A 14,614-nucleotide genomic window follows, 5' to 3' on the forward strand; every position below is an offset into this window, starting at 1 on the left:
GTTCAATATTTTTAACAGAGCTGGAACACATTGCTTCTCAGCAATAAACAGGCTTAGTTTGAGTCAAAACAATAAAAAAAATTAAAAAAAAATCTTGCAAAAAGGTAAACAAACTGAGTTGGCGGCAGTATTTGCCTATCCAAAAAGCCAAACAGAACCATTGTTGCACGCTTGACGCTTTCCGAGTTGATATTGTTGCCACAGGTAACTGACCAGGCACAAAGCGGCCCAAACAAAACAATTCCAACAAAATAAAATTAAACGGAAAATGCTCAGGCGGTGAGAGAGTCACAACTAATAACTAGCGACTACGGGGCAGATTGTAGGCAAATTACTACGGATACTGTTACTACCACCAAAGTCAGTCGTCGCAGCGCCCAACGGTTCTAGTAACGCTAATATAGTTTAGACAAGTCAAGCAGCGAGTAGAATAAACTGAAAGCTATGAATCAGTACGGGAGCAGCAATTGACGGAGAGAGTGAAAATATCGGAAAATAAAAAAATTAAAACGAAATAAATTTAGTGTATATCATATATATAATATATAAATCATATATATTAAAAATATTAAAGTGAATAGTGAAAAAAATTATATGACTTCCAATTAAAAATAAATAAATAAATAATTGCAAATAATTAGAAGTAAAAAAAATTTATTAGTGAAAAATGTATAAGAGTATTATTTTAATATATAATATGTATATTAATATAATAAAATGTTATTTAGAATTTAAATAAAATTATTTAACATTATTAATATTCACTTTTCGTCTGCCTCATAATGTGAACTTGGTTTGCTAGTTGAAAGCCATTAACAATTTTTAAAATTATTATTTTTTTTTTGAAAAAAGTGCGAAAGAAAATTTGTTTAAAAAAAAACTAAGTGTAGTGCTGTGATGAGGTTTTTCCAAAAATTTTTGACAATCTCTTTGTTCCTTGGTGTCTCATGGAAATGCTCCATTGCCGATGTTGGTCTGCCACTTATACAAATAAGTCACGGTAGGTTGATTTTAAGAGTGTTTATATTATTTTTTTTCCCTATTGAAATTTTATTGAAATATTTTAATATTCAACAATAAAAAAAAACAGAATTTTTATTTTCACAGTAAATAGTTTTAAAATTCACACTTTTTATTGAAATGTACATTTTGGCTATGGTCAAAGGCGACATGTTAATCTTGTTCAGGTTAACAGTCACGCTGACCTTTAATGTTCCACATCAGCAGTCACAATTGTGGTGAAAGTGTAGATAGAACATTAGTTTGCATAATAATAAGTCTAGGCTAGTTCGTTCTAATACTAAATTTTTTCATTCCATTGTGTAATGTGAACTATTTAAGTAGTTTATAGGCTCAACCAAAATACAATGTTTAGATGGAACTTTATATACTGAAGTTTATAGTTGAATAGAAGGCATAGTTACTCATATGACTAATAAAAAATTAATTTTAAAATATTAAAATAATGTGGTTTTGAATGGTTTAATAATTTAATTTACTTCTGTATATAAACATAAGCAAACACGATCTACAGGACTCAGACAGGGTACGCCCGATCCCCTAGTACATAGTCCCCTAAAAATCGTTATTGTTTCTACCCATAACAGAGTTAGCTTTGGAATACTTGGAAGTAAGCTGGGAAATTGTCTACATATGTAAACTATATTAGACTTTAACTATTTGATGCAGACTGATAAAATAGTTTTGATAGCTGTGTAACTGTCTGTGAGAATATATTCTTCATCTTTCGGAATTCCAAGATCGTAGCTTGGAGAACACGATCATATAATGGCGAGTACGTAGCTGCTGAAAAAATAACTTTTATTATTAACTCTTATGTAGTCGCAAAAAGTGATAAAATATCAATCTTCATCTCTGACTATCGAGAATCAAAACAAGAAGGCGTTCCAGCATTGAGATTATTTGTCTTACAACCTCAACAGCACGCTCCTTGCTCAGTATACTTAATGACTCAAATTATAATTACGTTGGATGTGCTAATAAGTTATCTAATAAGTTGATAAATCCCTTACATTCTTTGATAAGAGGCAGATGGTTGAAATAGTTTTGATGGCTGTTTGATTGTTTGTAAGAATATAGATTTCATTTTTTAGAAAAGCCATTTTCTCAACCAGAGAACAGGCTCTTATGAGAGCCAATAATACGATATTTTGGGTGATAGGATAAATAAGTTCATAGGTTCACGAAGTAGATTTAACAGTCTCCATCTCAATTAATCATTGACTTCTAGTGTAAGTTCCTACCTTTACATATGTTGTAATTAAATTTTTGTTCTAATCTCCTTTTGTACTAGTTATGATGTTAAGGTTGTTATCAAATTTTAAGTGAGTGAATACTTGACTAGTAAATTATAGATGAACATAAAAAACTTAAAAGAAATGTATTGTATCTGTCGTTAAAATTAAAGACCAAAAGATTAAGTGTATGATCCAAATTAAGTAATTCATAGATATCGAGGTAAATATCTTGTGGTAACTAATAAACTCATAGTACCTTATATACAGTACATATAGAATAAAAGGACGGCTTTCGAAATGCTAATACGTATATATACTATTACATTTATAAAGAATATTTTACTTTGTCTCCAAAACTAAAAAAGCACTTCACGAAAATTAATTTTTATATTCAATTTATATATTAAATGAAATAATGAAATAAACTATATTCCGTATTTATTTTTGACACATATGGTTCATTGTAAATATTTGATGAATTCATTCACATATTGTACATATATATTCCATAGAAAAAAGTCCCTCTTACTTCCTTCCATTTATATTTGGGGCAATCAATAAAAATAATAATTTGTACACTTTGAATATAAACATGTTAATAAAAAGTAACTAATTTAATGGGTTGGAGGTATAATCAAATGCCGCCCAATTAAGGTCAGTGACCAACAGAACCAACTATTGTAATACCAAGCTAATTAAAGTTGTATAAAGTATGAGTTAGCATAAACAACTTTATAAGTTGGTGCTTTTTTTTTAAGTATATATTTTAAAGTAATTAAAATAATATAATAATATAATTTAAAACAATATAAATATATGAGATAACTATAAAAGGAAGTATTACTTTTTACTAGAGATATACGAGACAATTAATTGTAATATTATTTTCAGCTTATTGTATTTAACTTGACATATATGTAGCCATATGAGCACTTTTTTATACAAAATCCATACAAAATCCATACAAAATCCACATTAAAAAGTATGTTAATGGTGTTCGATAAGTCTAAGTGTAAACAGGTGTTAGTGGCATTTAAACGAAGTTGCTTTCACTTGAATAAAACTTTTAGGACAAAATAATTGAATGTGATAATATTTAAATTTGGCTGTCTTAAAGAGTGATAAGAGTGAATAGATAGTAAATAAGATAAACCCGAAAGTTTAGTTGATCAAATAAAAAATAATAATATATTATCTCGATTTTTTTATTTAATATTATATTGAATAGATGAACAAATGAAAGAATCATTTTAAATCAAATAACTATTTCAGAGTTATGTGATTTTATTCTTATTATATTGCGAAAGTAATTCTTTTTATTTTTTTTAGTAAACATAATAAGACCTCATTACGGAAATTGATTAAACAACGTTACGAGTGGTAACACGTAAAGATTTATCGATATAAAAATAAAATACCCAAAAGTTAAATGCGCCAAATAGGAATTTCTATAGCAACTACAACAACAACACGTTGTGACTGAAAACTATGCAGACAAAAGTTAATAAAGTTTTTTTTAGATACTTTTTTAGAATATTTTTTAATAGAAATATGCACTTCTATATCTATATCTATATATATATAAGTTTATGTTCTTACACATGACAAGGACAAACACAAATTGAGAAATTCGATTTTAAATATTAATCTATAATAAATAAACTTTTACTTTTATTTAAAGATGATCTTGGTGAAGATTATCCGGAAATGCAAGAGGAAATTCATTTGGAAGATTTCTTTTGGACAGGTTCAGGCGATGCACCACCGGACTATTTAAAGAAAGTACACACAGGCATCAGTAAAGGCAAAGATGTGATTGTTAAAACGGAAACTGTAGTTGCAACTGTTTATGTGGATGGCAACAATGTAAGTTGAGCTAATATTTAGCATATGATAGTATCTTATAATTTATACAATTACATACATAATTATTTAATTTTTAATTTTTTCTTACCGAGACTGACATGTCTTTTGATTTAAAGAAATAATTTAAAAGTTAGAAGAGTTCGAATAGAAATGTAAAGACAACAACAAAAATTTCGTTCATTTATTGATATTGATACATACATACATATATAATTGTTAATATACCTCAATATATGGAATAATATACAATAATACATATTTTTAAATATCAGTTATATCTATAGCTTAAATGTGAAATATACTTGCAATATTATATATAACAATATTATATATAAAATTAGTGTAATTACACAAAATGTGTTTATTTTTTAACAACATTTATAATCTAATTGTATAAAAAATCTAGAACTATCTTGCCACTGTAATATCGAATAATTTATCTACCAAATATATATCTCTAAACTAATAGTTTATGTTTCCTCTCATATATCGACTATAGCAAACTTGACGACAAATTCATGCTCCCCATAGATAAAAATTCACAGTTGCTATTTTTTATAGCTATCACAAGGCTGGCTTCAGATTCCCTATGGCGAAAGTTCAATTACATTAACTTTTCCGGTTGCCACTAAGGCAGCTTTGAGTTATAGTAGCCATTTATATAAAAACATGAAACGTCTGCTTTCACCAGTTTTCATACTGGTGGAGAGTATATCTAATCTATATTTTCTGAATGCATATTGATGTTTTTAAACTTAATGAGAATTATTAATTTAATCATCTATATATGGAAAAATAGTACATATATGGTAGCAAGCGTTTATGTACATGCTTAAATGCAATTTTTCTATCTATACAATACTATTAAACAATATTTGTAGTGTTGAAGAGTACTATTTTTAACTGATAACAGATATATACAGTTCAGATGTAACTTACAGTGAATGTCAGAAATATCTGGGAGAGATTCTACAAACTATGACTGCTTATTTTATATCAGTTAGACTAGACTAATTAACGGCGAAAAATTTTAAAATCTGCAATTGTAATTAAATTTTTAATAAAGGTAGATATATATGTTTATATTTAATATATAAGTCAAGTGAATTTTCATATAAATAAATCAAAATTAAATATTTAGTTGTTATCCTTGTCGCGGTAAAAATTTTTCTACAAAACAACTAACTTTTATTTCTATGAAAACTTTGGACCGTTTATTTTATTGCATCCTATAGGAAATAGACATACCAATTTGTTTGGATTGTCTACCAGACGATGGAGGTGGAGGTAACAATGGCAATTGGGGTTTCAAAGAAGCACTGCCACATAATTATTCGGCTACAGATAGACGATATTGGCTGCTTACAGTAATGTCAGGATTCTACTCACAGAAAGATAATCCAATGCTAGAAGAAAAATTGGCAAGGCTCTATCGTTTAGCATTTACAAGGTAAGTATATTAAATACATGACAAATCGTTTGCTATATTAAGTACATGCATGTAAAAAACACATGTATTATATTATTATACAATTATATATTATTTTATGTTTTATTATAATAGACAGCAATCTAGACATTTGGGTATTAATGGCATTCAGGAAATAGCAGGACTTTCTGTGCCAATCGGTAGAGAAAGAAGAGAAAATAATGATGAACCAATTTTAAGCAGTACAACCGCAAGAAGTAAGAAATGTTAATTAAATTTTCTTAATTTTTAAATTTTTTAATGTCTCATATTCCCCTCCAGCATCAGTATCCGATATTGAAATTGTTGATATGGCCAAAGATAACATACCTATTACTCAAAATATTTCCCTTAATCAAATAAGAAATACCAAATCGGAATTAGTGTCTTCCGAGGAGAGTGAAATGGATACACATTTAACCAGTACAGTAATTACAACTATAGAAAAACAATCTACAAGTGAAGCCACAGATTATGTGACTTTCTTACCTTGGGAATTGATACAGCAAAATGGCAAATCAGAGAAATCAGAAAAAAGTAAAGCGGCAGCTATACTTAATCCATTTAGTCCAACACATTCACCTCACCCAGTCTTCAGAAATGATCATGTACGTATTGTGATACATAATATCAGTCAAATTACAGAGGATGATGTGCAGAGCGGCAATTTCGGAAATACATATGATGACGATGTTAATAGTAAATTGTAAGTATAAAGCTTGAAGTATTTATTTTAATTATTCACCTATATTAATAATTCTTAGAGATGAACGTCCAATTGCGAACCAAACCGAACTGATCTATTCAGTTTTTGTTAATGGTCGTCCGGTTTTGGCATCGACGGCCGCAAATGACATGAAATTAGTAAGTGAAGCAGAAGTTTCAGATGTGATTGGAAAAGAGATTTATATGAAAGCCGAACGTAAGTTTATATTTATAATAAATACACATATCTGTAAGGCAATATATATATTAAACACATTGTATATAAAAATACTATACATCATATAATTATATAATGTACTATTTCAGCTTATTTACGTGAACCTCAAGCTACTCCACTTGCTCCAGCTACACGCAGCGGTTCAGTTGGCTTTATTGATTCTATACAAAACAACACTGCGTTGGTTGTTGTCAGTTCCATTGCTCTCCTGTTGCTTCTATTACTGCTCATTGCTCTCTTGCTAATGGGTCGTTCTCATGTACGTGAGAAACATATTGAGAATACTAGGTAAGCGCCGATGCTGTAGCCTTTTCTGATAAGAAATAATCATTTAAACACATTTTCAGATCAACAAGTCGTAATGAGCTACTAAGTGAGAACCAGTCAGGTAGAGTAACATCAAGTGCTACTGTTTTAGATACAGAACGCTCCACGATACATTCTCGCGATGTTGGTGTACAAAATATGTCGTTCGAGAAGGAGCAAATACATAGAAGTAGAGAAGCACGTATACAGTTTCCAGGTCCACCACAAAATAGACGTGGCTCTATTACTTCTACAGATAACACATCAGATTCATCTGTTTATTGTCCTATAAATCCACCGACTGCAGACGTTCAGCGTATTTTAGACGAAAAAGCTGCTAACTTATTTGAACGCCACAAAAGGCGACATCACCAATATGACCATGCGGAGGGACGCGAAGAAACCGCTTACACTACCATTCTATCAGAGAAAAAACGAGAAAAGCAGCGTTACAAAACTAAGCGACGTTATTTATCGGAAAATCGTGTGGGTTCACTCGAGACAAGCCCAGTCCAACGGCTTGGAAACTCATCAGGTGACGATATTGCAACAGAATCTGTAGATGGTGATACAGTATCTGTACCTGGTGCTTATCAAAACTACGAGCGTGCAGAAGCTTACAATCCACATAATAACTACCATCGTAATAAGCTGTTACATCAAAAGAGCTTCTATGTTGATCCCGAGCCTAGCCATTCAAAAGGTGTGCATCAATTACAGACCACTGAAGCTATTAACAAAGAAATTATACGTACATTACAACCATCGGAAAAGTCTTCAGATACTGGTAGTATTGGTTCATTTCTTTCCATGGCATCTGTAAAAGCATTTCCAAAGAATACTCTGCCGGAACCACTAAATCGCGTCTTAGATCCAGTTTTTGTTACATATTATGATAATGTGGAGAACACAGTGCCCCCATCTGGTAAATCACATAAGTCACAACGTCGACAACGTAGCCAAAAAGATTCGCTGGATGGTACAACTATTGCAACCATTGAAAGTTTTCCAATACCGAAAGCACCGATGAAAACTCAAAGATTAACCTCCCAAAGTGATAATGCCGATCCTGGTGTTGTGGGTCCGATTGTTTGGGAGAGACATAAGAAATCAATGAGTGGCGATAAAGAAACTGGTAATGATAAAAACAGTGCGCCAAGTCTAGAGCAACGTGCACGATTTTAGTAATTTTTTACTGAAGTAGTTGAAAGTAGTACAAATTTAGTTATTGCAAATCGAATAGCCTAAACTAACTATCTCACTTTTATTCGTAAATTGTACATAAGCAACTCTCAAATACAACGGAATTTCAACACTCAACTTCCTTTTGTCTTCTTCCCATTCCTTTCGTTTTCTTTTACATTTTTTTCAACTTAAACTTAGACGATGGAGTTTATGCAGGTTCGAATTTTAGTCCGATTCGTGATCCTGCTTCTATACGAAATCATTACGGAGATTTACTCGAAGGCGCCATGCAAATGTATACCAGCCACGATGATTTGCCCATGCCATTACCCACAAGAGATTTCACTAATAATCGCAAGCCTACTAAACGTGAGAATCGTGGCTCTTCCGCTGGTATACCAAGGTTTGTTTTTCGTTCAAGTTAAATATATTAGTTAAATATATTATTATTTTTAGTTATAGTAGCAGACCGCATAGTTTTGATATACGTCCGTCCACCGCACAACCAAAAACAACGCCTAAATCAAATCAATCAACACAGCCACCATCACCGACCACCGGCGCTTGGGGTGGCAGTCTTTATGATTCACACTCCACACTGGTACGTCCAATGAGTGCTGGTCCAATACAGTATCCAATGTCGAAAATTATGGGCTCTGGTTTGAAATCGAAAGCAAAACGTACAGATTCTTCAGCTGCACCGATTATTGAGGCAATTCAAAATGAGCTACGCAGATTCAAAGAAGATAAAAAATGAAAAATTTAATTTTAAGCAATTTAATGCATTTAATAGTTCTTAGTCGCATAAAATTTTAATATTTTATTACATGTTTGTAGATATTAAAGATACAAATAGAAAGAAATCCAAAAAAATGAGATAGTGTACTAAATTGAAAACAGGAACTAAGGCTTTCGTAGTCATCAATAATCTAAGGTTAGTTCAGTACGTGGAAATGGGGGTTGAATTTCATGTCTCTAATGTCTTTGACAATTAATATGACAACACTATATCAGTTGGGTATATAATGTAAAGCTGATTACTGTATGACACAAAGATGACACAATTCTATAAGCTACACATGTTAGACCAGGTTAGTGCCTTGTATAACATATAGTGGTCATGTTTCATATCTAGTAAAGAGTGAAGAGAACTGTAAGTTTCTACCAATTGGGACATATTTCATATAATGTTCCATAAATAATTAGGATCCTTTAATTTGCTTTCCAAAATTCCCCGGTCAAGGATATCAAGTTTCGAGTTTCATCTCAGTACCTTTCCAGCAATGTTGCTGCTAGGCTTTCTGAGAGTGTGCTCTATCCAGCTCCATTAACGATTTTAAATTTATTCTGTTGCTCTAGTTTGGCCTGTCCGATTCCATAAAATTATATTGGGACATACCAGATACAGAACAGAATAAGAAATAAAGGGGTTACTGGCTTTCAAAGAACGAAATGCTGTTAGCACTATTGATTCTTTGTGTTATTTGCCGATCCCAACTGAACAGTGAAACTTCTAAAATGTCAGCTGTTGAGAACATTCTTGCTTCGGATGAGGATAGGAACTTCCGACATAATATATTCTCTCAATATAGATTAATAATAATTATTTCTGAATAAGGCATTTATATATACAGGGATAGGCGATTGAAGTGTTACCAACTACACACCGGTATATCTGTCAGACTGTTTATATTGTTTACAAGCTACAACAAGAATTTGCGTCTAAGTTGTATAGAACAAAAGTTATCTGAAATAGAATTCAAATATAATAGTGTGATTGAATATATTCGTTGGAAAACCACAACCAGCTATTGATCTTGAGTCAAAACACCTCAAAGTGAATAAAATGTTTGCGTATTGTACCATAAATCATTATAATAGTACAGACAGCGTCGCCAAACGCTATGGCGACCTGAAATATCACAGCAATGTCACTTGAAATCCGACGCATAATCCAAAATGAGCTAAAGGTAAAGCCTTACAAGTTCCAAAAAGCACAAGATCTTATACCAAAACAACAAAAGGTTAGACTCGAATCAGAAAAGGAATTATTACTCTTGCACGAACGTGTCGAATTTTCAAATATTATGTTCTCTGATAAGAAAAATTTCCTCATTGAGCCATTAATAAACTCTTAAAATTATCGTGTTTAGTTAACTAAATGCACTGTCGAAAATTTAAGACTACGAATGACCACTCGAAGTAATCCATCTCAAGTAATGATATAGGCAGCTGTGACCGTCCATAAACGCTCTCCAATTATTTACATCAAGCCTGGTATCAAAGTCAATCGTGATATTATCGGAAAAATGTTTTGGAAATGTTTCGGAATGTTTATCGGAAAAATATCTTGGTCGTAGGCCATGGACGTTCCAACAGGACTCGGTACCATCTTATTAGGCTCATGTGAACTAAAAAAAGTTAAAAAATCATGTTTCAAACTTTATTTCGTTTACACAATGACTTTTATTTACAACTTGTATTTTATAATTTTTTTCCTTTTTGTCCTTCATAACCTGGATGTAGGGATCCTCTGCTGGAGTTGAGGCGCCTTCCTGAACTTAATCCCTCAACGAAATCATGGTTTTCTTCTTACTCAACTTTCATTCCTCTAAGTGCTACTGCAAATACACTTTTCGTTGCCTCATCTTCATCTATATTCACAACATGACCAAGTCAGCGAAGCCGAGAGATGTCAATTTGTTTAATAACGTCAATGTCGTGGTAAATCTTTTACAGATCATGGTACATTTGGATACGATTGATGTGACCAACTCGTAGAACCACTACTAAAAGCGATATCGTTTATTAGAAAACTGTCTGTAACTATAAATATGCTATCTTATGGATCATATGTAAGTTCTTATATGGAATATTTAGGTAATTATTGGTGATTTGTCTAAGTTCAACGTTTGAGTGGTTATTATCATACCAAACCCAACTGATTGACTATACAATAAATACAGTAAAATATTCAGTGCACTACGTAGCGTTAATTGTATACAATAAATAAAAAAATAAAATATATTAATTCAAATATTATCTTTTTGATATATATTCATTAATATATATATTTCTCATATTTTAGTTTTAAATTAAAACACCAAATTCGTTTGGCACTTTCTGTGCATTATTTTCTTGTTTTTTATTAATCGCAATAAAATTTATTTTATGGAATTTAGCATCTCAAAAATAACATTTAATATATATATATAGATTTATTTAATTAAAAAAATTGTAGCGTATATATAGTTAAATTATTTTCTACTTATTAAAGCTAAAAATCTAATATCATAATTAATCAGATTAATATTCATAGAATGTAATAAAGTGTTGAAAATACATTGTTAGTTGTTAATAGTGAAAATATTTGTTTTTTATATATAAAGATTTTCATTAATTAACATTATCATTATAATTTCTGAGAACATCAATTAATGAAAACCCACACCAGCCCAGTTATAAAAAACAAAAACATAACCCACTGATATTTTCAAACACTTTAATGCATTTCAATAATTTATTTTTATTTATAAATTTAATTTAATTATTTTTTAAATACAAAAATTTATTTTAATTTACTGAATCAAGCTGAAAAAAAAATTAATAAAATTAACAAATTCAAAAATTGATCTCTTTGCTTTTTTCTTACATTATTAAGGGCAACTGCGTATAAGATTTGCAAAATGTTTTCTTATATATTTTTTAATTTATTTAATATATATTTTTATTTTCTGGTTAAATATTGTTTATAAATTGTAAAATTGAGTGTGTGCATCATAGCGTAAATATATTTTTATTGACGTCCATTGTATAACCAAGGCATTGAAACGAAATCGTAGTCCATTTTCATCGCAAATATTTTGTCATCAATAGAGTTTTTGTCGAAATTTTTGTCTTCATTCGTCTAATATTCCTCGTTTTGTCCTTTGTTTGCATGCTGCTTCACATTATTGTTAACGCTGCGCTTGCCAAGTCGGGGACCAAACCATAAACCGGAAGTAGGTCCAGCACGTTTCTCAAGTGCTTGTTGCAGTGCCAATAGACGAGCCCATTTACGCATTTCCGCATCAGTTCGACCTACACGAGGAAAGGTGATTAAATTAGCACGTTTGATTTCACTTTTGGGAAGGTCTAAAAAAAAATTAAATAAATTAATAAATTAATAATTAATAAATTAAATAATTCTAATCTATAATACTTATTAATAATGTTTACTATAATTTTTATACCTTCATAATCCTCTAACGAGGGCTCATACAAATTGTCATCCATGTCGTGTAAATTATTTGTTAAGCTTGGATCGCTACGGCCAACGCGTGGGAAGGCATAAAGTCCGGAGGTAGCACCACCTCCACGTCTATTTTTGCTTTGTTCAAATTCTAGTTGAAATGACAACAAAAAATTATTTTTTTTTATATATATTTAGGCATAAATGTTGAATAAATTTAATGTTAAATAAACACAAAGTCGCCACAAAAGTTGTAAATAATAAATTTATTAAGTGTTGCACATATTTCGGAGATTCGCTATTTGTGGCTACTCCATTTAAATAAATTCAACAGCTGCTCCCGAACTCAAGGCGCAAACCAATTTATGTAGGCATTTGCTGGATAATTGATTTGGTTCCACTTTGGGAGCTATTAAAATGAAACGCCTAGCGGATGCAGTAATTTGTAAATAATTGTAGGCAATTGTAATAAATTTGCTATGTTTTCATCTACACAACGAATATCTGCAGTATTAACAAATAACATAGAAATGAACTTTTAATTTTTATTAAAAAATTTATGTATTGTTTGTATATATTTTCTTAACTGCATTCTAAAAGTCCACCTCCAAAGACTTTAATATTTCGTTGTGTAGATGAAAACATAGCAAATTTATTACAACTGCCTACAATTATGTACAAATTACTGCATCCGCTAGGCGTTTCATTTTAATAGCTCCCAAAGTGGAACCAAATCAATTATCCAGCAAATGCCTACATAAATTGGTTTGCGCCTTGAGTTCGGGAGCAGCTGTTGAATTTATTTAAATAGAGTAGCCACGAATAGCGAATCTCCGAAATATGTGCAACACTTAATAAATTTATTATTTACAACTTTTGTGGCGACTTTGTGTTTATTTAACATTAAATTTATTCAACATTTATGCCTAAAAATATAAAAAAATGTAATTTTTTATTTTCATTTGAACTAGAATTTGAACAAAGCAAAAATAGACGTGGAGGTGGTGCTACCTCCGGACTTTATGCCTTCCCACGCGTTGGCCGTAGCGATCCAAGCTTAACAAATAATTTACACGACATGGATGACAATTTGTATGAGCCCTCGTTAGAGGATTATGAAGGTATAAAAATTATAGTAAACATTATTAATAAGTAGATTAGAATTATTTAATTTATTAATTATTAATTTATTAATTTATTTAATTTTTTTTTAGACCTTCCCAAAAGTGAAATCAAACGTGCTAATTTAATCACCTTTCCTCGTGTAGGTCGAACTGATGCGGAAATGCGTAAATGGGCTCGTCTATTGGCACTGCAACAAGCACTTGAGAAACGTGCTGGACCTACTTCAGGTTTATGGTTTGGTCCTCGACTTGGCAAGCGCAGCGTTAACAATAATGTGAAGCAGCATGCTAACAAAGGACAAAACGAAGAATATTAGACGAGTGAAGACAAAAATTCCGACAAAAACTTAATTGATGACAAAATATTTGCGATGAAAATGGACTACGATTTCGTTTCAATGCCTTGGTTATACAATGGACGTCAATAAAAATATATTTACGCTATGATGCACACACTCAATTTTACAATTTATAAACAATATTTAACCAGAAAATAAAAATATATATTAAATAAATTAAAAAATATATAAGAAAACATTTTGCAAATCTTATACGCAGTTGCCCTTAATAATGTAAGAAAAAAGCAAAGAGATCAATTTTTGAATTTGTTAATTTTATTAATTTTTTTTTCAGCTTGATTCAGTAAATTAAAATAAATTTTTGTATTTAAAAAATAATTAAATTAAATTTATAAATAAAAATAAATTATTGAAATGCATTAAAGTGTTTGAAAATATCAGTGGGTTATGTTTTTGTTTTTTATAACTGGGCTGGTGTGGGTTTTCATTAATTGATGTTCTCAGAAATTATAATGATAATGTTAATTAATGAAAATCTTTATATATAAAAAACAAATATTTTCACTATTAACAACTAACAATGTATTTTCAACACTTTATTACATTCTATGAATATTAATCTGATTAATTATGATATTAGATTTTTAGCTTTAATAAGTAGAAAATAATTTAACTATATATACGCTACAATTTTTTTAATTAAATAAATCTATATATATATATTAAATGTTATTTTTGAGATGCTAAATTCCATAAAATAAATTTTATTGCGATTAATAAAAAACAAGAAAATAATGCACAGAAAGTGCCAAACGAATTTGGTGTTTTAATTTAAAACTAAAATATGAGAAATATATATATTAATGAATATATATCAAAAAGATAATATTTGAATTAATATATTTTATTTTTTTATTTATTGTATACAATTAAC

The 14,614-nt window shown here is 30.3% G+C and overlaps 3 protein-coding genes across 3 annotated transcripts; 2 read left to right on the forward strand and 1 right to left on the reverse strand.

The window, feature by feature from the left end:
• Window positions 1-3,950: 3,950 nt before the first annotated feature.
• Window positions 3,951-8,824, forward strand: LOC119685814. The gene is made up of 9 exons (XM_038100197.1): window positions 3,951-4,124; window positions 5,360-5,574; window positions 5,689-5,810; window positions 5,875-6,298; window positions 6,357-6,515; window positions 6,617-6,823; window positions 6,883-7,991; window positions 8,225-8,429; window positions 8,483-8,824. Exons 1-9 carry the CDS (start codon window positions 3,966-3,968, stop codon window positions 8,781-8,783), a joined length of 2,901 nt encoding a protein of 966 aa, XP_037956125.1. The 5' UTR covers window positions 3,951-3,965; the 3' UTR covers window positions 8,784-8,824.
• A 2,848-nt stretch (window positions 8,825-11,672) lies between these two features.
• Window positions 11,673-12,412, reverse strand: LOC119676665 (cardio acceleratory peptide 2b-like; the record flags this gene model as incomplete). Its single annotated transcript, XM_038087916.1, has 2 exons — window positions 11,673-12,160; window positions 12,259-12,412. Coding segments are annotated over 2 exons (381 nt in total), but the record flags the coding sequence as incomplete, so codon positions are not given.
• Window positions 12,413-12,930: 518 nt separating this feature from the next.
• Window positions 12,931-13,959, forward strand: LOC119676666 (cardio acceleratory peptide 2b-like). The gene is made up of 3 exons (XM_038087917.1): window positions 12,931-12,955; window positions 13,229-13,378; window positions 13,472-13,959. The coding sequence occupies exons 1-3, from the start codon at window positions 12,931-12,933 to the stop codon at window positions 13,696-13,698; spliced, it is 402 nt and encodes a 133-aa protein (XP_037943845.1). The 3' UTR covers window positions 13,699-13,959.
• Window positions 13,960-14,614: the final 655 nt, after the last annotated feature.

This window comes from Teleopsis dalmanni, chromosome 2 (genome assembly GCF_002237135.1).
Source record: "Teleopsis dalmanni isolate 2A chromosome 2, ASM223713v2, whole genome shotgun sequence".
NCBI lineage: Eukaryota > Metazoa > Arthropoda > Insecta > Diptera > Diopsidae > Teleopsis > Teleopsis dalmanni.

Coding starts and splice junctions, on each gene's coding strand:
- LOC119685814 (XM_038100197.1), top strand. CDS start 3,966: ATGCAAGAGGAAATTCATTTGGAAGATTTCTTTTGGACAGGTTCAGGC. Junction 4,125..5,359: donor TTTATGTGGATGGCAACAAT/GTAAGTTGAGCT, acceptor TGCATCCTATAG/GAAATAGACATACCAATTTG. Junction 7,992..8,224: donor AACTGGTAATGATAAAAACA/GTGCGCCAAGTC, acceptor ACTTAAACTTAG/ACGATGGAGTTTATGCAGGT.
- LOC119676666 (XM_038087917.1), top strand. CDS start 12,931: ATGTACAAATTACTGCATCCGCTAG. Junction 12,956..13,228: donor CAAATTACTGCATCCGCTAG/GCGTTTCATTTT, acceptor CATTTGAACTAG/AATTTGAACAAAGCAAAAAT. Junction 13,379..13,471: donor CTCGTTAGAGGATTATGAAG/GTATAAAAATTA, acceptor ATTTTTTTTTAG/ACCTTCCCAAAAGTGAAATC.